Source organism: Erinaceus europaeus, chromosome 1, assembly GCF_950295315.1.
Source record: "Erinaceus europaeus chromosome 1, mEriEur2.1, whole genome shotgun sequence".
NCBI lineage: Eukaryota > Metazoa > Chordata > Mammalia > Eulipotyphla > Erinaceidae > Erinaceus > Erinaceus europaeus.
Window position 1 is genome coordinate 13,114,562 of NC_080162.1, and position 25,524 is coordinate 13,140,085.

A 25,524-nucleotide genomic window follows, 5' to 3' on the forward strand; every position below is an offset into this window, starting at 1 on the left:
CCATGATGTCTTCTCCTTTCCACTTCTGTCTCTGCTTCTCTCTCTCTCTCTCTCTCCCTCCCTCCCTCTCTCTCTCTCTCATCTGAAAAGAACTTGCCCAGAGTGGTGAAACTGTAGACACAACAATATCAGCACTGACACTGTCATCAAGTACAGTTTACTGATATTTCACAGTCAGTCATGGCCAACAAGACTGATCCAGTAGACGTGGAGAAACCCACAAGATGGTTAAGAGGTGTTTCTACACAGCTACATTCACACATGCACACTGTACTTTTCCATGCACAGAATGATATACTTTCAGGAAGGGTATTTGAGGGAGCAGAGCAGTGGTGCACATAGTACTATGCAGGGAAGGGCATTTGATTTTTAATCATATATTTCAATCACAACAATAGCTACACAAGATCTCAAATAAGCTACCATCATCAATGGTTGTAGATTGACATTGGATTGCTTGTTGTCTGGGGCAGGGGTGGGTAGAGAGGTATGGTGTTGGGCAGTACACCAAGCTTCACCCTACTTAACCCTGCAGTCTATTTACATAACCACTAGAACCACCCTGCCTGCAGGGCACTGCTTTAATTCTCACTGGTTCATACTCCCTTTTTGCTCCCCCCCCTCCTAGACACACCCTGATTTCCACCACTCTCTTTTCACTCCACCCTCCCTACATTACATCCTGTTTCCACCCTACTTGGCGAGTATATATATAGCTGCTCTTCTGTTTGAACACATTGGGGATTGCCTTCTGGGAGAGTCCCAAAGCCTCTCTCCTGCAATGCTAGTCCAGCAAGAGTTCCTGATCCCTCTCCCACGCAGCAGCCTAGGTTGGCTCCAGTTGAGTTCTCTCCAACCCAGAGAGCACTTGCTCGGGAAGAAGCACCCTCAGGCTATCCCGGCAGTATGGTATGCATCACATTATTTAAATGTTGAGTCAGTTATGTTACTACAAATAAAAAGGAAATGAGTACTTGTGTGTAAGCATATGGGAAGGAAGTAGTTATCTATCCAGTTTTCTTTGGCTAGAAAATATTTTGATGCCTTCAAACACTACAACATCTAATAATCTAAATAAAAGTTAGTCAAGCTTTAAGCTTCTCACCTGGGGTCCCAGGAAAACAACCTGAACTTAGATTTTATTTTTAAATAAACCAAAAGAATACATATTATTATTTCTGCTATGAAACTATGCAGTCCAAGAGAGTAAGAACACTGTAGGTTAAATTCATAACTGCTGCCCTTTGCAGATTTTCCTGGAAAACGTTGCTTAGCTGTGTCATATTTTAACTACACTAGTGGCTGAGATGATCATAGATACTCTTTGACTTCCTGGCACTGTATGTCAACTAGGCTCTATGCAGACTATATTTCCCAGGCCTTTGGAGAAGAGCTAATTACAAAATACTTTTCTCAAATACTTGCAGATCATTCAGAAAGCTGAGCCAAGTTGCAGATTTAAAAGCATATAAAAATATCTTGCAACATCCGTACTGCTTTATATATGATCTATTTTTAGAGGCCCAATGTTTATTTTGCTGGAAGAAAAAAATTAAAACATGGAAAGTATGCCATGAGCAAATCTGCAATAACAAGCAGCACATACATGTTGTGGAGAAAAACATTCAGCATAAAATAGTCAACAGAAAAACAGATTCTGCTCAGGCATTTTTATAAATAGCAGTTATTATCTTGCTTTCAATTGCTAAGTATTTTAAATAGCATATGCCCTGAAAAGTTTTCAAGTTCTTTATAAATATAATTCCCTAATCTTAACTTCTATAACATCATTATGGAACACTGGAAGTCTATTCCATTAATAAACTTTCATAATCTAATTTTATTATTAAAATTGGGGTCACAAGGAAGTAAAAAAGTAATATATAACAATAGGCACCGAGAAGTTATAAATAAGAAAATATGGACTTTCTGTATAAAACAAAGTTGGCCTATAAAACTTCCTATAAAATGTTTTGAGCAAATATGTCACAAAGGTTTATAGATAAAAATTTCCCAGTGGGTTGTCATAAATCACATATAGTTTAAGGTCATACTCTCCCTTATTTTTAATGCTCCTGCTAATTCCTGAGCATAAAGACAAAAAGAAATTTTACTTTGAACCTCGTAAGAACAGTTTTTCAGGGAATCCTGGGATTTCCACACAAATATGATGGGCCTAGACCTCTAACAGATCCCTCTCTCCACTGTCACTGGTCATCTCCATCAGGAACAACATAATGAACACCTTTATGGACCCCTATAGGACCTTGCCCCCTGTGTGGATCATCAATGGTAGGGACAGCCCCATTCTCTGAAAAGAGTTTATGCCAACATACTCTACCACTCAAGGAAGATGGGTCTTGAAATTAGTGCAGCCTAGAATATTCCTAGCCATAACCACAGAATGAGAGCTCAGACCTACAGGGATACAGAGGTTACACAGGCTCCTATGATGAATATGGACCCCAGATCAAATCAGTGGGGTTTACCACTAACAATATTTATATACTTTCCCCATATTTGGGAGCTTCTGTCTTCCCTGATCCAGCTTTCTAGTCCTATTTCCACCTCTGACAACATCTCCCCTGACAATACCTTTGATCCACCTTCATGTTAGCGGTTGGGCAAAAATTAGTAAAGTCATGGGCCACTTGGAAGAGACCTAAAATAGACCTAAGTAAATTTTTCCAAAATGGAGACCCCAAATCTCATCTGCTTTAATCTGCCCTTTAGGTTCCTGATCATCTAGCAATTTGTTCTGCTTTATATTTTGATGCTTTTTCAGCCACCAAATTGCAGTTGCTACCATGATGCATCCTGACTTCCCTGGGAAGACGACCTCATTAATGTGTCTTGGAACCCCACCTCTGCAGAGCCCTGTCCCCCTAGGGAAAGATAGAAACAGACTGGGAGTATGGATCGACCTGCCAGTGCCCAGGTTCAGTGGAGAAGCAGTTACAGAAGCCAAACGTTCCTCTTTCCACACCCCATAATGATCCTGGATCCATACTCCCAGAGGGATAAAGAATAGGAAAGCTTCCAATGGAGGGGATGGGATATGGAACTCTGGTTGTGGGAACTGTGTGGAATTGTACCCATCTTATCTTATAGTCTTGTCAATATTACATTTTATAAATTTTTTTAAAAAGAACAGTTTTGAAACTGTCTCATATAGTTACTGTAAAATCATTTCTACCTTTATTGGATCACTTCCTTCTGCAAAGTATCAAAATGTATAAAGGGAAAGTCTGTCTATTTTAGTCAATATTGGGGAAAACCTTACATCATTTTATCTCCTTGTCATTGGTAGAGGGCTATGGCTATAGGTAGGACTGATGTACGCCTCCGTCATCAACATCTTACTGAGAGCAACACCTTTTCCACAAGTCATAGTTTAGAGGGGCTATAATGACTCCTGTCAGACACCAGAAACCATGGTTAGCACCCAAAAGCCTGGAAATAACTTTATTCACTCCCCCAGCATTTTCCTCCCTCAATCCACGTAACTCAGTTTGGCAATTCAGGAGAGGCTAAAGTGAAGGAAAATAATGACAGATACTATAAATCATGTTCAGACTAAAAACGGTGACTTAGTATTTCGTCAGCAGTTCCTGCCTCACAACCAGTAGAGATGAAACCAAAATGGTTTGTGGTGAATTTTACAGTGTCCCAGCCAAAAGCAATAGAATTTCTGTAAGAACGTATGTACCATGACTGAATACCACACCAGCTCAGAAAAACGATTTTCCTGGGAAGGCCTGTTCAGCGATGAAGAGCGCTCTCAATGATATGAAAACTGGACAGAGAGTTTCACTGCTCCCAGCCCACAGTGAGGTAATTTTAAAGGCACTATTCCCTTCACTTGTTCTGCATTCATTGAATGTACATTTTTTTTTTTTTATGTCAAAGGGACACTGAAGAAAGGATCAAATGAGATAGTCTGACAATGGAGCCAGAGTTCAAAGCTTCTCTATTTTCAGGTACCAGCAGCAAGTTTGTCTATAATATTTTTTTCTTTTAGGGCATGCTGCTGTAACCCTGCCCATAGTTTTTCAAATACTTGGAGACAAACAAATCACTTATTCATTGAACAACTATAATAGTTGGCACCGTCACAAAGAAATTGTAGCACTGGCTACTTGTCAAAGTTCCTTCCATGTAGTTGAAAAAAAAAAATCTTCATCTTTGATTCAGATCACTTTGTGTGATCTTCTTTTGAAAATTATTATATTCCAAAGATTAAAAAAAATGGAGGGAAACTCTCTTTAAGAATAAAAAAGTCATAGGTTCCAGTTGTACGGGGCCATGATTCAATAGTCATCAATCAGTCTTCACTGGTGACAGGTGAATCTCTCAAAGGAATAGCCAAGCCTTCCTTAGAACCAGTTCCCCAGCCACCTGGTGAAATCCCGCTCTCAGCTGGTTCACTCAAGGAGCGATGTTCTCTTTTCAGGACTTTTGGTTGATTTTTCAAGGAGGCATGGACATCCAACGCCAGCACCACCAAGCGGTAGAGCTGTAACACCACCACAAGAAAATTCTTTGCAGCAAAGAACACCAGCATCTGGTTTATCACTTTAAAGTAGGTCATCAGTAGGAGGCGCACAACAAGGAAGGGGCCATCTTGTATGAAGACACTGATTCCAATGTTCCACAGATCTGCACTATATTGGCAAAAGAACAAGCTGGGGAAGCCTCTTGATGTCACAGATAAGGGGCACACAACATGCTGGACTGAAAACACAAGATAGACCAGTTACACTACTTTTCAAAACAGCAGAGCAAGACAGAACGTAATGGGGTCAAGTCATGGTATCATTCATTAACAATTGAAAATGACTCTGTAATTGAATTCTGGGTCTCATAAGTGAAAGCACCTTGACAATGAACATGCATGGCTATTTTATATTAAAAATGCAATATGTAATATAACTCAGATACAACAAAGAGAGCTCATCCTTTATTTTCCATTCACATTAAAAAATTTCAGATCACTTTATAGTTGTCACATATAGGGAAAGCAAATTAATTAGTCTAGAGAGAATAAAGAATAAAGGAAATGATCATCTCTGTGCCTGAAGTCTTCAGTGTGAAGAGAAAACACAGAAAGTCTCTAGTTAGCCTGGCTGACTCTTATTGGCTCCGTGTTTTCTTGAGGGAAGATGCTGGCCAAGTTATGTCAACTATGTGGGCCTCAGTTTCCTCCTCTGAGAAATGGTTTTGTAATGCTATCTGTGAGGAGAAGGGGGCCCTTTTAGTTGATTCGCTGGCTCCTCTCTACTATCTCACTCAGTCTTGCTATTAGGACGATGACTGACTTACCTGACTGCCAAGTTTGAGAGTTGCAACATAGTGCATGTAACTTGGCTCTTTCTGAACTCTTTCTTCATTATCTACCTATTTTCTGGTCATGTACATAAATGATGCCGTGAACAATCCTTGTGCTTACATTCAGACTCAAATTTAATTCATGTTAAACACATTTTCCCAATGATAGGGAGAAAAGCCCAAATGAATGCCATTGTTACTTTATTTTGTCCAATTCCCTATGGTTTTGTTTCACAGTTTACAATAAAGACTGGATGTAATTACTGACTTTCCACTTGAACAAAAGGCAGTCCAATCAACAGATGAACCTTTTTGTTTTAATTTCTAAAATGTAAATTTAATTCAAGGTCAAGGGCAGAAAATAATCCTTTTATAATAATGAAGCCTTCCATTACGAGTTTTCAAACAAAGAATGCCTTCATCTACTGGAGCCTGAAAATATTATGAAGCCTCTTTGATATGAGTGAGCATAATGCACTGTTTGTTGGAAAATACAACAGTGATTTAGTCAGAAGTAACATTTGGTCTTTGTTTTTCAAACAGCTGCATAACATTATCACCCTAGAAAGTTTACAAAATTTTTATTTAAATAAAAATTTTCTTAGGAAGACTATAAACCACAAGATGATGGGAGAGTATTAACAATGTGAATGACAAAAGAAAAAGCAACATAATCTCAGTAATAGCTTTTAAGAAGTTAGTATGAAGAATTGCTCTAAGACTTACCCTATAAGAATATTATATTCTGACATCTAAAGATCGTGACTAATATCTTGAGAAGACAAGCTTATCAGAGAGTAAGGAATCTGTACAAGACACAATATGGCAAAAAATATGTGTGTGTGTGTGTGTGTGTGTGTTACCTTATGTTATGATGACAGTTTTATTTTAGAAAGTGAATTCTTTTTTTTTACTTTTTTATATTTATTTATTTGCCTTTTTTTTGCCCTTGTTGTCTTTTTGTTGTTGTAGTAGTTATTATTGTTGTTATTGATGCCATCATTGTTGGATAAGACAGAGAGAAATGGAAAGAGGAGGGGAAGATAGAGAGGGGGAGAGAAAGACGGACACCTGCAGACCTGCTTCACCACCTGTGAAGTGATGCCCCTGTAGGTGGGGAGCCGGGAGAAAGTGAATTCTAAGAAGAAATAGCTTCTGAAGCTTCTCAATGTGACCCAAAGTGATTTAAAATATAATAAGGTTAATTCTAATTTTGACGCTCAAAGTTAGGCCATGAAAAATTATTAAAATTAAAAAATTTCTTCAGAATAAAATAGTATCTGGGAAAGTTTCCAAATAAAAATTACATAGCTTCTAGAAATCATAGAATGAGTCCAGATCGATGCTGACAAATACATCTTTGTGTGTTGACAAAATGTTATTTACTATGCTAATATAGCAGACAAACAAGATGCAGAGACGAGATGGTGTAGTTGAAGTGTGGCTGGTGTGACTGATGGATTGAACTTTCACTTTTGTTTAGTTTTAATTAAAATTGAATTTAGAGGATACTTACTGAACAATGTTGCTGTATATGATCAACATAAAATGTCTGGGAAATACTTTATTCTTTGCAAACTTTCAGGGTACTCTTAAAATGTATGACTAGAGAAAGAATCAAGGACCTTGCATATGTCCACTCCTGCTGAGTGGTCTCAGTGAATATTATATATGTACATACACATATAGGTGTGTGTGTGTGTGTGTGTGTGTGTGTGTGTGTGTGAGAGAGAGAGAGAGAGAGATGGAGAGAGAGAAGTACACTACATCTGCTATGGAGTTCCTTTTTGTGCTGCCAATGATATTCCCACATCATTCTGTGGATTGAACTCAGGGTCTTACCCACCCACCATAAGAAAGGCACTCTACCTGCTCAGGTATCTCCTCACTCTTACATCTTGGTGTCTATATATTTCAGCAACTGCTGAGTAAAACTTTCAATTACCATCTGGTCCTCAAATTGTTCTTATGATCTATGATGTTCTAATTCATTGGTCTGGCAAAGGAATGTAAATTACCTCTTAAGAATATCAAAATATAATCAATACTTATATACTTGCAAGGTTGCGCTAAGTACATTACAAACTATGCCTTATTTAGTCATCACGAGAACACTCTACCTAGCTACTACGAATACTAGACGCAAGTTGTGAATGAAAGAGCTGAGGTGCAGGCATGTTTCCTAGTTTACAGGAGATTTTAGAAATCCTGAGTGACAGGACTAGCACTGGAAGTGAAGGCAGTGCTGTGTTCTTATCTAGCCACCTATCTTAGGTACATCACATGCCAGAGTGGAAGTGAACTAGTTTTCTTAAACTTTGACTCTACTTTTCTTCTGTGCTGAACTGGAGCCAACACTGAGAAGTCAACATGACAATCATACAATTCCTCTCAAAGATCTTCGCTTTAGTACATTTACAATCAAGAATTAGAATCTTCTATCTCTTGGAAAAAGAAATCAACACACCTGCCAAGTCAAGTGGAAATTGTAGCATGCTCCATGTCCATATAACCAGAATAGCGTAGACTAGTGCAGGGCTGTTCCTATAATTAGATAACATTTTTTATTTAATATAAAAATATGACCATATTCAGAAAGAAATTTGTTATTTTCTTTTAATATCTGAGTATTCTCTAATAAACCACTTGAGACTTGTCAAATTATCTTGAAATAATTGCTGGAAATCCATGAAACATCCATGCATGATTATAGAGGAATAAAAAGATCATAGCAAAAGCAAAACAAGAATCTAGGTAGCTAAGCAGAGTCATACCTGCTACCATACACAAGTACTTGAGTCTAAGCCCCCAGTCACCACCTGTGTGGAAGAAGTCTGATGAGAAGTGGAGAAGTCTGACAGGTAGACACTTGTCTACCTGTCCCTTCTCTCTATCACTTTATCCCTCTGTATATCACCCTCTATGTATAAAAAAAAATGTAGTAGTAATTACCAAGAACTGTGGAGTCATAACGGGACCAAGTCCTAGTGATAATTCTTGTGGAAAAAAAAATCTGAGTCTTAAAATCCAATTTGTAGAAAAGTGAAACACGGGCTAAATTTTGAATTGGGTTTGGTGTATTGCTGCAAGACAAAGGAGTCTAGTCTAGGGGGGCATTGTTGGGAGGGATAATGGGCATCTGGTACAGAATGATGGGACTTAAGCTGGGGGTTTGAGAGATAAGAAAGTTTAGCCACGTTTTTGTCTTGTTTATTTAATTTTAATTTTTTTCTTTTTGGGGGGGATTAGTGGTTTACAGCCAACAGTGAAATACATGTGTAACATGTCTCAGTTTTCCACAGAACAATCCAACCCCCTCTAGGTCCTCCTCTGCCATCCTGTTCCAGGACCTGAACCCTCCCCCCACCCCAGAGTTTTTTACTTCGCTGCAATACACCAAACTCAAAAATAATCAACAAGATTGTGGAATAAGAGAGGTACAGTTCATACAATTCCCATTACTAGAGTTCATTTTCCCATCCCCTCTATTGGAAGTTTCCCTATTCTCTATCCCTCTGGGAGGATGAACTAAAGATCTTTATGGGACTCTAGCCATGTTTTAACAACTGTTCTAGAAACCATTATTCTCCCAAACACAATGATAAAAAGCAACTAGGTTTAAAAAGGGAAAACTGAACTTTCACTTAAATATCATAAAAAGGACAATTTTTTGATATATATACATATCTGTCTTAATAAAAAAAAACATCGGTGACAACACTAAACTATAGAATCTGTGTTGCATGTAGAAGTACTTCTGGTATTCTTGGTAGTTTTATTTCGTGACCTGGATGGTGACTTCAAGACTACTAGCCTTCAAGTAAACCAGTAGCTATATTTGCTTTTTTTCTTTTTTGCTCTATTTGTGCTAATAAGACAGATTTTAAGCACATTGAAATGATCCATCTTCCACATATGCACGTATCTGTGTGAATTATGGGAAAAACACTTGGTTCCATATTATTTTATTCCATTTTTTTTATCAAAATCATGGGAACATTATAAAAAAGAGATACTAGAAAAGTTAGACCCTACTGTTAGATAATTCAATGAAAGGACCAGGCAATGGAGCACTTGGTTAAGTGCACATATTACAATGCACAAGGACCCAGGTTCAAGTGCCTGCAAGGGACTATCTACCTGCAAGGGGAAAGCTTCACAAAGCAGGGCTGCTGGTGTCTCTCTGTCTCTCTCCCTCTCTATCTCCCTTGTCCCTCTCAATTTCGCTCTGTCTCTATCCAATAATAAGTAAATTAAAATATTTTTGAAAAAAAATTCAAGGATAAAAAATGAAAACAGTTAAATTCTCCAGCATCTAATTTTAAAAGATATTTTGAAAAGGGCGATATTCAAAAATTAATAGTTTGGAACAATCAAGAAAGCTATAATCTATTGCAGAAACAATGGAGACACAAATTCAATAAAAATGTTCATAGTAAATACTAGATGTCAGACAAAGTGTATTTATCTTTTATATACCACTGAATCTCCAGTGCCTGAGTGTCTGGCAAAATAATAGGCATTCAAAATATATATGTGGGAGGAACTGTGGAATGTACAAAAGAATAGTCTGTAACTGACAAGGATACAAATGTTATTAAATTAGAATATTACTATTGAAGACTAAAATCAGGAAGAAAAGAGATTACATCATCAATTTGAAATTAAAAATGTAATAGACTTGGCCACTGCATGGTCAAGTCTGATCATATTTCATATTTCATATTGGAGGGGAATAGGAAAGCATCAAGGAAGAGTAATTGAAACCAAACCAGATGGGGTGTTTGTAAGTAATATCTTTAAATACTGCAAGTATTGAGTCCCTGAAAAATTAGCCCTCAAAGTTATGAATTTTAAAAAAATATTTATATATATTACTTTTTCCCTTTAGTTGCCCTTGTTGTTTTATTGTTGTAGATATTATTGTTTTGGTCATTGTTACACAGAGAAATGGAGAGAGGAGGGGAAGACAGAGAGGGGAGAGGAATACAGACACCTGCAGACCTGCTTCACCACCTGTGAAGCGACTGCCCTGCAGGTGGGGAGCCGGGGCTCAAACTGGGATCCTTACACTGGTCCTTGCGCTTTGCGCCACCTGTGCTTAGCCCATTGTGCTACCGCCCGACTATCAAAAAATTTTTTTTATTTTTATTAATTTGGTGTCAGAGTTTCTAGGATATCACTCCTGGCTGCTTTTACACTTCTTAAACATTTTTATTAGTTATTTAATAATGCTTTACAAGATTATGGAGGAATCCCTAGTAATTGTAAAAATGATTATTTAAAAGATTTTTTGAGAACCTTTATTAAAGAAGTCAATGATTACTAGAATCAAGAGTTTCCTAAAGAACAGTCAACTAAGATAATTTCCTCTATTAAAAAAAAAAGTGAGGATTACCAAACAAGTAATATATAAATTAATCACATATATTTGGATTTACAAAAAGGCTTCAAGACTCTTTCCATTAACAGGAGTTACAAAAATTGGGTGCTGGTTTGGGCGGTAGCCCACGGGATTATAGTTCAAAGCCCTTGAACCAGCACAAGGATCCCGGTTCTAGCCCCCGACTCTCCACCTGCAGGGGAGTCGCTTTACAAGTGGTGAAGCAGGTCTGCAGGTGTTTGTCTTTCTCTCCCCCTCCCTGTCTTCTCCTCCTCTCTCCATTTCTCTCTGTCCTATCCAACAACAACAGTAATAACAACAACAAAATGGGAGGGGGGATGGCCACCAGGAGCAGTGGATTCATACACAGTACAGGCATTGAGCCCCAGTGATAACCCTGGGGGCAAAAAAAAAACTGGGGATGTAAGTTCTATTATGCGAATTTCTAGCTGCAAAAATGACTACCAGAAGGGAGCTCTCTAATGGGGAGCTTCATTCTCTGTTTTGGTTCTGTTTTACTCTTCAGACTTGGCTGCCAACAGCAGTGGAAGGATTCTCATCTGCACATATGACATGGAGCTTGGATGAAAAAAACGGTATTATGAAAGACAAAACCAAAACCCCAGAAGACCTTGGAAGAATGTAATGGAAGACCTAGAGTGGTATAAAAGGCATGACATTTCACATCAGTCATACAAAAGGCTCAAGGATTTTTCATATTACTATATCTCATTAACCCACATTATGACATGATCTGTGATTTTTAAAAACCAAATGGAATCTTAGGTAGTTTTACAGGAACCATAAAAAAACAACAGTTTTATAGAAATGTCTTAAGAGGCTGTCCTATAATCTCTTTCTCTATATAACAGCAAGATCTATATATAATAGACCTTGAGGGAATGATTTTAAAAAATAATGTTACAGGTAGACAGTTTCTCAGTTCTTTTATGTGTCAGGCTGTTTTTAAGTATTTAACTCTGAGAACACACTTAATCCTCAGATCAACTCTACAGAGTAAGTACACTTATTATCTCTGTTTGCCCAGCCTGGTAACAGAGGCACAGAGTATTGAACAAACTTGTACAGAGTAATAGAAGTGTAACATTTAGGAGCAGAAATCAAAATCAGATAGCTGACTTCATTAGCTAACCTTTTAGCTATTGTACTGTACTGTACTACAGACTATAGACTATACATCTCTATGAACTGAGTGGAAAGTTTGCATGATACTGGAAAGTATATAAACAAGACGATGCTCTCTCTATATAAATATACAAAAGGTTTTGAGAAGTTAAATTAGAAATGTGAGCATCACTTTTCTACTTGGAAAAATGGGAAAAGAGAAGTCACAGTTTAGCAGAGCAGTACTCCATCTGAGTTGTTTGAGAAGTAAAAATAAAGTGCTATTCATCTTATATGTGGAATATGAAAACTGAGCTAATAAAACCCAACCAGAATAACTCTTAGAATCTGTGAAAATACGGTGACTTTCAGAAAGGAAAGGGAAGAGGTCTTTGGAGAGGCTAGAGAGGGTGTCAGTTTGATAGTGTGAATGGCATACAAGATTTATACGTGGATACAGTGCGATATATATTTATATGTGTGTTTACATATTAAGCTTTGAATTTATACTGCCAAAGCTCTGAGTGTAAATAAATAAAACAGTATTTGATAAAATTATATATTTTAACTAAATTTATTATTTTCTTTTGAAAATATAAATATTTCTGTAGGTAAGAGATATGCAGTGAGTAAAATTATTCTTGCTTTTTATTTTATTTGTGATCAACAAGACTTCACTGCTCTGCACTATTTCAGATAGGAAGACATAGAAGAAAGAGGACACCACAATGTCCCCTCAATGCAGTGTAGGCCATGCTTGAAACTGGTTCATGTGTGTCACACCCTCCCCAGTGAGCTTGCTTGCTGGTCCAATATGTTTACTTTTTAACAAAAAGCATCCAAAATGTCTAAAGATATATCTAAGCTTGTAAATCTCAGGACTTGCATGGCTGAGGTCCTGGTTTGCTCCCCCTCAGTACCACATATACTGGAGTGGTGTTTTGACCTCTCCTCCCCATGCAAAAAATCTATATCGTATATAATAAAATAAATCTGTAAAAGTCATCAAGTGGTTCTCTTTGAAAGAAGGAAAATTAAAGGAGAGGCATAAATTAAATAATATATTTATATCTGGTGAAAAATAAAAGGACCTCACTTTAAAAAGAACTAAATAAAAACAATGTAAACTTTAGGAAATTTTAATTTGTATGGCTAAATACAATGAAGTAATAGTAATGGTACGGAAGCATACTTCCCCCCCCCATTTTGATAAATTATGTATTTTCAAGAAAAAAAAACTACGAAGAGTAATCTATAAAGGCACAGATAACTGGTGTAATTCTGATAATCATGATACGGATATCTAGACTTTTTGAATTTTGCACAGCCCTATGGAAAACACTATGAAAATATCTTAAGTGTTTAAATATATAAATGCCACAATTTTTAGCTACTCCTATTTAGTCAAAGAATACAAAAACATTAATTTGAACAGAATGATGCAGAATTATGTTCACTGCGGCATTACTCACAATAACTAAGGTGTGGAAACACCTACATGCCATCAACAGGTGAGTGGATCAAGAAGATATGACATACACAATGAAATATACTTCTGCTGTAAGACAAGATAAGATACTGCTACTTGTGACAACATGAATAGACTTTGTGGAGATTATGCCATGTAAAAATATCAGCTAGAGAAAGACAAACGTCATATGATTTATTATTTTTTTTCTTATATGTAAAAGATAAGAAATCAAAGCAAACAAAAATGAATTCTTAGATTCTGACAACAGAATAGTGCATAACATAAAGAATAGGAAGCAAGGAATATGGGTTTAGAGAGAGAGCTTTACTGGGGTTGAATCAATGCAGCAGCTGGCTCTGTCTTTCTATCCATCTCCCATTCCCTTCTCAATTTCTCTCTGCCTTACCAAATAAAAAGAAAGTAAAAGGAAAAAAACAGAATGAATTAATAAATGAATAAATAAAAGTGAAAAGAAAGGAAGGAAGAAAAAAGAGAAAGAAGAGAAAATAATAAAAGGGGAAAATGGCCACTGGGAGTGATAGATTTGTTGTGCCCCAGAAATAACCCTGGAGGACAAAAAAAAATAATAATTTACATTTTTTAAGTTTTATAACTTAATATCAGAAAATCAGTCCAATGAAAAATGTATAATATTCCTAAATATTTCACAGGGAAGATAATATAGATAATCATTATATGGGAAGATGCTTGACATTATTAGTTATTAAGCAAATATAAAGTCAAATTAAAATAAAATCCCAATATAATATCACTAGAGTTATTTCCATAAAATATTGAAAAGGACATTACTAAGGATGTGAAGAAAATGGAATTCTCATATACTGCTGGTGGAAATATAAAAAAAAACAAAAACATATAGGCACATTGGAAAACAATTTGACAGTTTCAAAAAAAAGTTAAGCCTATATTCAAAATAAAATTCTCTCTTATGCCTATGTTCAAGAGAAATTAAAACAACCACACAATCCTTTTAGTTGAACGTTGAAATCACAGCACAATTATTCTAATATCAATATACATTTATGTTGATTACTGGATGGATAAAATGAGATCTATACAGAGAATACTATTCAACAATTAGGAAGTAACTACTGAGACCCGCATCACAACACATGAGACCCAAGACAGATACAAAATGCTATATATTTTATGATTTCATTCTCATGAAATTCCTAGAAAATAAAAATGTGTAGATGAAAACACAGAGTTCCTTAGAGTTAGCAGAAGGAGTAAGAGTGGACTATAAATAGCCATTAGAATCTAAGTTCTAGTAATGGTTACAGAAATTTATAAAATTTCATTGAACCATAGTATTAAATAGTTGAGCTATATGATATATAAAGTAAAATAGTTATGAAACATTTATAGTCTCTCACAAGTCCTTGCAAATTTATACTGGATCAATATAGATTGAATTCTTTTTAATGTAAGTCTACTTAAGATATTAAAGTAGTATGAATTATGTAAATAGAATTTATTGTTACAGATGTACTATGTGAGATAATTTGATATTAAATTTGCACATTAAATCAGTGTATTTTGCTCAGCTTTATGTTTCATTGTTTGAGAAACACAGCATAAAGTAAACTGTAGCATTAAAAGCCAGCCTCATTGCAATTTATTTTTATAGCACAGTGCAAAGCAACCCAAGCTGAAAGTACATTCAGGCACTGAGACTTAAATCCCTAATGGTAAGAAAGTAGTTCCATAAACAGATGTGATCATGGTTTCTGAGTTTATTTGCTTGTGGCAAAAATAAAAGTAACAACTCAATAAGTTTTAATTTATAGGCATCTACACCAGAAAGCCTCTGGGTGCACTGAATAAAACTGACGAAAAATAAAATTTAGTAAAATAAAACCTCATAGATCCCACTTTCCACTCACACCAGGAAATATAAATCCCCAACTAGAGGGGGTGCTTTCTTGAAATGTCCTCCTCTAGAAAAGAACCCTATCAGCTACTTTCCTAGATACTTCAGAGTGTTTGAGAGGATTTTTCATTTCACCTCTAAAAGATTTTCATATAACTATGGTCTCATCTAACCGATAGTCATAGAAGTATGCAGACAACTTTCTCTTTCTTGCCCATAAAATATCATGTTTTTCTTTTTCTCTAGCCTTAGTTCTCTCTCTCTGTGTATGATATATTAGCTTCTGCAGACATATATAAAATATATGTGTGAACATACAGATAGAACTAATACGAATGTGAACAGCAGAAAATGTTATCACTCTACAAGATTCTACCATCTGAACATACAGATATACAGAAAGCCCTTATAAATAATAGGACAAAGAGACAGGTGCGTGAGTCTAACATTGGAAAGGACTTCTTCGTATTTCAGGGTCAGCTTACCTCACATTTTGTTCTTCTAGGGTTTCACTTGTGAATTCTAATATGTCAGCAGCTGTTCCCACGAACATAAGAAGAAGCTGTGAGAGTTGGTCACGTGTGATTCCACCTCCAATGGGTAAAAGCCATCTTCCGATGATGAGCATTAGCAGAAATGTCTGATGGAGCCCCAGAGTCCAAACTTTCTCGCATACTGTAGATAAATTGTTTACAAACACTTTGGCCTGTGTAACAGAAATATCATACAGAAAGAAGGATTATGGGTTATCACCTAGGAGAGACATGCCTTCTTAACCATGGGTTTCAAATTAACTGTTAAATTCCACAGAAAACTATTTGCAGGGGGTCGGGCGGTAGCTCATGGGTTAAGAGAACATGGCTCAGAGCGCAGAGATCAGTGTAAGGATACTGGTTCGAGCCCCCCGACTCCCCAACTGTGGGGGTGGGGAGGTGTCGCTTCACAAGCGGTAAAGCAGGTCTGCAGGTATCTGTCTTTCTCTCCTCTCTATCTTCTCCTCCTCTTTCGATTTCTTTTGTTCCTATATGGCAATAACAGTGACAACAATGATAAACAACAAGGGCAACAAAAGGGAAAAATAGCCTCCACAAGCAGTGGATTTGTAGTGCATGTACTGAGCCCTGCAATGACCCTGGAGACAAAAAAAGAAAAAAAGAAAAGAATACTATTTACAGAAAATCATTCTTCACTTACCTAAAGAAATCAAAATTTCTTTCAAGTACATGTTCTTGATAAAACTAAGATTATTTTAATACTTATATCAAACTATTATAACTAGAAAAAATTAAACCTTCTACTTGATAGTTGCACTACACTGTACAATATTTAAAATAACATTTTCTAATAATATTATTTTAGTAATAATAGATCATTTCTCATTGTATTATAATCTATAACAAAGCATAGCATGTAGCAATTTTAATAATTCATATTATAATCACAAAAATTCCCTAATATTTTTATTGATTTTAGATAGGAATTTATTAATCTGAGAATATATATCTAGCTTGATTAGAAACTATTTTTAATGCTTTAAAATGACACTACATTAAATCATAAAAATGTTTACTCATTGGCTAACCTCAGTATCTCAACCTAGGAAACTAATGACAAAATTATTGTTTTCATTTTAAATGGCATATTGTTCAAAAATCCATAAGCTTGCAAATGCATTTTATTCTACTCATATTCTTGGGCCAAGGAAAAATAGCATGTCATTCCTGTATTCTAGATGATATATCTTGGCTACTTAAAAATCAGATTTAAAGCATATCATTGGCCTTATAATTACATTATTTTTTTAAAAAATGGTTATCATGCTGGAGGTTTCAGGTAGATTGCATAGTGATTCAGATTGATTTATACAAGTGACTTATTGTATGTTGCAAAATCTATTATTTGTCTCTCTTACTAGTTGAGAATGCATCATGAAAAGTTAAAAGAAAGATTTTAAAAAATAGGCAGCATAATTTTCCCAATGAAGTGATTAAAGTAAAACAGTGAGGTAGTATGCTAACCTGCTTAAAATTTTTCATGAAGAATCTTTCATACTCATGACTTCATATTTCTTCTCTGCAGCATCTCTTGTCTTTTATCTAATTCTTACAGGAAGTACACTGACAGAATAGCTCCTGACCTTTTTTCATTGTCAAATGAAAAATTGAGACACAGAGAGGTTGACTCATTTCATGATATATCAGCACACTGATGCTTGTGTTAGAAACCTGAGAGAGTTTTAGTAAATCTCATAAAATCAGAGGCCTCTTACACTGCTGAAAATGATATGGTTCACTGTCAGGGACCTTAGCTTTGAGTCCATACAGCACAGTATCATTTTCAAATAGAGTATGGTTAGTTTGTCAATGACCAGGCATGTGAGAAGTGATTTTGTCTGATAGCCTTCCTTCTGTTTTTAATAAACCTGAAATGTGCAGGACAGATATTAATCTTTTAATGATATTATGCCCCTATGAACACATAAATCTCTTGTGCTTTTATTATTTGACTTGTGTTAGGTTCCTTACTTTTGCAAGTTATACCTATTAACATATATGGTATCTGCTTATTACTCATTTCAAATGTGCTTAATAGATATCAACACTTTATTATTTTGTGAATTTCTGAATCAAACAACTAGGAAATTTCCTTAAGAAACTAATGATGTAGTCCAGTAGGTGGCACAGTGGATAAAGCATTGGACTGTCAACCATGAGGTCCCAAGTTCAATTCCTGGCAGCACATGTACCAGGGTGATATCTGGTTCTTTCTCTCTCTCTTATCTTTCTCATGAACAAAAAAGAAAAAAAAAGAAAACTAAAAAAAAAGAAACTAATTCTAAAAGGTATATGCTCTATACTAGTAAGGACAAAGTGAAAAAGTGGCTTGCTCTATCTTTTGATATATGGTGGACAAAGTTCTCACCGTTTCAATGAGGTCCTCCGATGCATAGGTTGGTTCACTTGGCACCAGAGTTTGATTAAAGTCTTCTTTGCTGCTGCTGTTCTGTGACTTTCCATCAGATTGACTACTGCAATACTAAGAATAGTTTAAAAGTGAATGTAGCAAAAGACATCACATTGTGCAGGATTTTAAATGGCTTCAGTGTACCTTAGAGATTATGAGCAGATGTGGGGTTTCTACATTTTTCATAAACATTTCCAAAAGTTACACTACGGACATTTGACAGAAAAACATTTCCAACTGATATGGGAACATAGTTAACTATATATGTCTTATTTTCCCACAAGTCTATGAGGATGTAGGAACTCTGAGTTCATTGTAAGAAGGCTAAATAAAGAAGATAAGAACTGATAATTAGGATTCCTTTCCTCAACTCTGGAACAATTATAAGACAAACCAACAATCAATAATAACTTTAAAAATTTTATGATTCTAGTAAAAGCATTCATTTTCTTTTTCTTTAATATATACATATATTATGTATATATACATATATTATATATATGTATATATACATATTATACAACACACATATATACATATATATAGATAGTATATATATAATGAACAGAGTTATTATTGGAACTAGGCATCTGTACAACAAATCCACTACTACCAGTGACATTCTTCCCTTCCCTTCCCTTCCCTTCCCCTCCCCTCCCCTCCCCTCTCCTCTCCTCTCCTCTCCTCCCCTCCCCTCCCCCCTCTCCTCCCCTCCCCTCTCTCCTCTCCTCCCCTCCCCTCCCCCTCCCCTCCCCCTCCCCTCCCCCCTCTCCTCCCCTCCCCTCTCCCCTCTCCTCTCCTCTCCTCTCCTCCCCCCTCCCCTCCCCTCCCCTCCCCTCCCCTCCCCTCCTCTCCTCTCCTTTCCTTTTCTTGCCTTTCTTTTTTCCTTTCCTTTTTACTTGATAGGACAAGGAGACATTGAGAGGAGAAAGACAGAGAAGGAGAAACACCTGGAGCCATACTTCAAAGCTCCTGAAGTGACCTCCAACCTCAACCTGTGAATACAGGGACTGGCGGCTTGAACTGGGGTTCTTGAGCATAGTAATATGCGCACTCAAATGGGTGTACCACTGCCTGGCCCCAAAGTATTCATTTGAAGAGACTGTGTATTAATGCATTTTTATATAAAATACCATTTTGCTTAATTACTTTTATTCTTGCTTTTATGCACTGTAAACACAGAGAGAGAGAGAGCAGAGAGAGAGAGAGAACCAACAACAGCAAAAACCAAAACTTTTTTTTTTTTATCCACTAGGGCAACAACATTTTAGTCTCAGTGTTTCAATTCTGTGGTAATTAAAATTTACAGAAAATTATACAACAAAACTGATATTTTCCATTAGTGATTCTTCATTTTTGCATTTTTCTATAGTAAAAATATGCATGATTTTTATCCAGTCAGATGCTAGGAATCTAATAAGGAGAAAGAAGAAAAAATTATATGAGAGGGAAGGTAACATTTGAAATTTGACTGTGGCCAATGACTATTTCACAAGTGAGTAAACATAAATAGATAAATTTGAAGATGTGTTTTAACGTCTGTGGTGTTAACATGCTTTTCAAACACACTTGACTTGCACACACCACCATCACTAGGCACTAGCACCATCACACATACAACATCACACATTTGAATTTAGAGAAAAATTATGTTTTTAAAGATAGTTCTGTAAGAAGCATATCCCTTTTAATTATTTTGAGCATTTCATGGATCTGAAATTCTGTCAAGAATCTATTATTTTTTTCCTATTCTCAATCAAAACAGCTAGTGTTATGGATAATGAATAATTAAGAAAAATGGCCATGTGCCACAATTCTAAGAATAAAAATACAGCTGTGTGTGTGTGTGTGTGTGTGTGTGTGTGTGTGTGATCATATTTAAGGCTCTAAGAAATATAATGACAATAAAAGCCTATCTTTGTTGTTGTATTGTTATTTGAAAAACTTGGAAATGTTATGCATGTACGCACTATTATATTTACTGTCAACTATAAAACATTAATCCTCTAATAAAGAAAACACTGTAAAAATTAAAAAAAAACTATCATTGTATTAAGACAACAGTTCTCCTTGCAAAGTAGTTTTGTGATTCGATTTAAAAACCCACTGGCAAAAAAGAAGTAGACTTTGACCCCTTTGTAGACATGAAAGATCACTACAAATTAAAAATAATGACCATGAGGATGGGGAGATAGCCTAATAGCTATGCAAACAGACTCTCAGGCCTGAGGCTCTCAGGTCCCAAATTCAGTCCCCTGTACCAATATAAGCCAGAGTTCATCAGTGCACTGGTTAAAGACAAATAAATAATAAATAAATAATAACGACAACCACAATATATTTTTAGATCACCAAATATCCATACACATCCTTTACCTAAAGGTAAGCATTTTAGGGTGCATAACTTGGTAGAAAATAGCTTTGTAACTAATATGATATTAAGAATTAACTGAGTCCTTCTCTCTTTTTTGTTTATTTTTTAAGATTTTTTTTACTTATTAGTGAGAAATAATTAATGAGGAGAGAGAGAGAGAGAGAAAGAACCAGATATCCCTCTTGTACATGTGCTGCCGGGGACTGAACTCAGGACCTCATGCTTGAGAGTCCAATACTTTTATCCACTGCACTACCTCCCAGATCACCCTTGTCCCTCTCCATGATTATAACTCCATTTGCTCTGAATTAATGAAACTTTTCTTAAGTGGCAGCAAGAATAGAACAGTAATGAGTAACTGATTTCGCGTCACTATATCCTTTTATATTTTACTTTTGCGTTTACATTTGAGTGTACATTAGTGTTTTTTAAATTATTAACAAGGCACAAGGACTTGGTTCAAGACCTTGGTCTCCACTTGCAAGCAGGAAGCTTCACAAGTGGTGAAACAGTACTGTAGGAGTCTCTCTCTCTCTCCCTCCCTCTCTCTCTCTCTCTCTCTCTCTCTGTCTTTCTCTCTCTCTCCCTCTCCAAATTTCTGTCTGTATTCAAAACAAGGAAATACGTTTTTTAAATAGATTGTTCTTTAAAATATCAAAAAGAATAGCTCTGTTTCTGTGTTAATGAAATACTAAATAATAAATGAAACCAATGTATTTATTTGGGATATTTAAGTTTTAATCTTCACTCAATTCCAGTTTGAGTTTAATGAGTAGAATAGATAAGATGTGACATGTTTGAACACCACAGAACAGTAAGATTTTTACTTTATGCAAATTTATTTTAATTATAGAGGGAAATTATGTATTTATGTAACTATAGAAGATGTATAATGTGTGTATTAAGAACTTAAAGAAGCAAAGTTTGAAAGTGACACAGATAAATGAATTACGATTATTTACATTTCATGGGGGTATATCTCAGAAACTCTTATTAACATCAAAATATCCCTGTGATACCATCAATACTGCAGTGTTTTCACTGATCTAATTATACTACTTCCTAAATGGAATTAAGAAATTTTGCCATATATATATTTTTTACATTCATGTAGACCTTACCAGAGGTTCAGGAACTAGGGTACAAAATTGATAAATCTTTCTGTTATTAGATCAAAATGTTTTCCTTATGCTATGCCATAGGTTAGAAGAGTTAGATGTAAGATTATTGGAAAATGTAAACACAAAATTAAACTACTCTTTCCTGTCAAGAAAAACTCACCTGATTTTGGTGCAAACTCTTCTAACAATACAGTAACCTAACTGAGAAAGGCAGTGTGCTTAATGGAGCAGAGGCCATGACCCTAGTTCTAAACTCTAGAACTGCTGTTGATTAGCCCTGTGGCCTTGGAAAGACTACTTAGCATTTCTGAATCTCAGATACCCCTTCTACAAAGTGAAAGTGTCTGCCTAACTTATGAGGTTGCCTGATCCATGAGAAAATGCATCTGAAAAGTTTTCTGAAATAAAGAATATATGAAGAGGAGATATTATTATCACAACCAAAATTTCCTGAATGAATGACCTAAGATAGCTGCTGTACCAACTAGTTTAGTATGCTATTAGTATGCTATTTTTATTTCTTTAAGGACAAGTCCAAGATTTTATTTTTTTGGCTCTCTCTCATTTCTATTACTTTTTTATTTCTTTTTTTTTTTATTTCTAGAAAAGAAACATTGACAAAACCATAGGATAAGAGGGGTACAACTCCATACAATTCCCACCACCAGAATTCTGTATCCCACCCCCTCCCCTGATAGCATTTCTATTTCTATTTCAGTATCTGATCCTTCTTTCCTATTCATCTCAGGGCATTCATTTTCATTCTCAGTATCAGAACGAGTTAAACCCATGACTACTAAATAGCCAATTGCTTTTGTAGTATGAAAATTAGAGAGGTACTACCTGGGGCTCAATTTTTTTTTTTTATTAAAATGGGAGCTTCTTGTTACATATGTGTTGTAATAGGATTTGACCTCCATGTCAATTAACTGTGCAGTGGTGTTTATATTATAAAGGCATTTAGGGAGATAAATTGCTATTGCAGATGATAGCCAAGACAAAGAATCGGTGAGAAGGGAAAAAGTGCTTTGCCACCAACTTATTATCTTACCTCTGAAATTAGCAAGGAAATTCAAATAAAATTATTTTGATTTCTCATCACATAGCTTCTAAAAGCCACAAGAATCAGAAACAACCAATGTATTGTTACAGAAATATGTCTGTGACAGACATAGAGCTAACCTCCAATTTTAATATTTTTAAGCAGGAGAGTTAAGAAGGACAAATATATTTTTCTTGTCTATACTATAGGTCTGTGCTCTAGAATGCTTCAAAAATACTCCAGAGACTAACTTTCTGCCTGTGTGCCTAAATTTTAGAGCAGACATTTTCCAGATAATAAATCAGGAATCCATAGGCGTTTAACGTTGCTATGAAATGACCAACTGTAAGAAATAAATCTGTAAATGGAAAATTCTTTGAAGTCTTGCCTACAGCACTTCAATCATCAAAGGCACTAAAATTATATCATAACTATAGTTCAGCAGTAATACAGTCCTATAACATAAAGCCTACAGACGTGAAGTCTAGGCAGGCGAATAGTGATCTTTACCAATTGACCTTGCCATACCTTTTATTAACGATAAATGGCTCTATCCCATTTACAGCCTGCTGCCTTGGATTGCCCATGAGAGAAGCAATTCATACAATAAGTACCTTTCAGACTAGCAAAACAGCTCACTTGATTAGTGTATTGCTTTGCCATGTGCACAGCCCACTACACTGAAGGAAGGTTTGAGCTTCAGAGCTTTGGTATCTCTCTCTCCTATGTCTCTTTATTTGTCTCTCTACCTTGTCTGTAGAATCTCTCTAATATATACATCTATGCTTATATATTGTTATATTGAGGGTTATTATCTCGTCACTATTTTCTAAGTTATGTGGATCTAATACTTTATTTTATTTTATTTTATCTTACTTTATTTTATTTTGCCTCCAGGGTTATTGCTGGGGCTCGGTGCCAGCACTATGACTCCACTGCTCCTGGAGGCCCTCATTTTTTTTGTTACCTTGTTTTATTGTTATTGTTGTTGTTGGATAGGACAGAGAGAAATTGAGAGAGAAGGGGAAGACAGGCACCTGCAGACCTGCTTCAAGTGATCCCTTTGCAGGTGAGCCCAAGGCTCCAACCCGGATCTTTAAGCTGGTCCTTGTGCTTCACACCATGTGAGCTTAACCCGCTGCACTATTGCCAGTCCCCTAATACTTTTACTTTTATTCATGTCTTTGGAACAGAATTTTTGTTGACTGATTTAGTTCATGAGAACTTCATAAATGAATTTATTGTTTATTTTAAACAGTCCCTCTAAATGTAGTGGTATTTACATAGCAGACTACAGATGATGTGGCAAGTTTTTTTTTGTTGTTGTTGCTCAGAAACATATCATTTTATAGGACGCTAAATCATTGGATCTTATCCTTTCTTAGCACAATACAGAAACTCATGGAAGCTATAACTTTTTAAATTAGCACAGGGTGGCATTAGGGACTCTTAGGAAGAAGATCTCTGGCTCTAATAATTAATTCTGTAAACTTAAGTCTTAAACAAGTATAATATTTTAATTGGTTCTGACAGATCTTGGGATCATTTTTTTTTTTTGCTGATGTTCTCTCATTTATTCAATTATTCATAACCCCAACTCCTTACAACATGCATCTCTAACATAAGTCGTATTATACTATGATGGTATAGATTGACAAATATTCCACTTTACTGTTTTTCAAAAGGAATTACCTGGGTCTCATGGTGCATTTCAAGAAGCCATAATGATGGAACGATGCTAATCAGATAAAAAAATATGGCTGGTGAAAACCTGTGGAGGTGGAGGATGAAGAGACATGTTAAGTTTTATAAAACTTTGTAAAAAGAAACATACCCTAACCACACTGAGTCAAGCATTTTTTTTCCCTCAAGTATTTATTTCAGTGGTGAAGCAGGGAGAACTATGTGATTTTGGCCATATGGATTATAGAGAAACAAAGCAACTGTAAAAGACACTAGCAGCTGTCATTCTCACTGAATTTATAATCCAATTAATAGATTTTAATTTCAGTATAGCTTAATGGGACATTGCCAATTAGTTTCAGGCACAAAATGGGGTGTTTGTATTTAATATGCTTCGCAAATGCAAATACAGTAACAGTAAACTTGAATTTTTCAATAGGACATTGGATATATTTTCTGCACTACCTCAGAATTCTAAGAGCTCAAATAATAATATTGCTCTGCGATACAACAAACTAATGATAATGAAAGGGAATGGGCACATTCCACTGGCTTTGTATGTAACTTCTAAGCATATATATATATACTAGTATAGCCACAGGCCCTTTGGAATATAACTAAAATATGCCTGCTAGCTATCTACAGAATGGAGACCTTCCCCCCCAACTCTTCATCTGCACTACTCCAGCCTTTAGATTCATAATTAGTCAACTACTTGTTTGGCTTTATATGTTAACTCTCTTTTCAGCCACCAGGTCCCAGATGCTTAGCATGATGCCAACCAGACTTCAGATGAACCCCACCAATGTTTTCTGGAGCTCTGATTCCCCAGAATCCCACCCCACTAGGGAAAGAAAGAGGCAGGCTGCGAGTATGGATTGACCTGTCAAAGCCCATGTTCAGCCGGGAAGCAATTACAGAAGCCAGACCTTCCACCTTCAGCATCCCACAATGACCTTGGGTCCATACTCCCAGAGGATTAAAGAGTGGGAAAGCTATCAAGGGAGGGGATAGGATATGGAGTTCTGTTGGTGGGAATTGTGTGGAGTTGTACCCCTCTTACCCTATGGCTTTGTCAGTGTTACCTTTTTATAAATAAATAATAGTAACAATAATAAAGTTATTCAGAAACAAATAAC

At 36.0% G+C, this 25,524-nt stretch overlaps 1 protein-coding gene across 2 annotated transcripts in view; it reads right to left on the reverse strand.

The window, feature by feature from the left end:
* Positions 1-3,433: 3,433 nt before the first annotated feature.
* The window catches only part of TMEM26 (transmembrane protein 26), a 49,566-nt gene continuing 27,475 nt past the window's right edge, over positions 3,434-25,524 (reverse strand). The window contains exons 2-6 of one of the 2 annotated variants that reach the window (XM_060192073.1): positions 24,395-24,473; positions 18,124-18,237; positions 15,687-15,907; positions 7,796-7,872; positions 3,434-4,734 (exon numbers count right to left, since the gene is read on the reverse strand). In XM_060192073.1, the coding sequence (XP_060048056.1) occupies positions 4,325-4,734; positions 7,796-7,872; positions 15,687-15,907; positions 18,124-18,237; positions 24,395-24,473 (901 nt within the window). In that variant the 3' untranslated portion in view covers positions 3,434-4,324. The remainder of the gene's footprint in view (positions 4,735-7,795; positions 7,873-15,686; positions 15,908-18,123; positions 18,238-24,394; positions 24,474-25,524) is intronic. The other variant, XM_060192010.1, reaches the window with a different exon arrangement.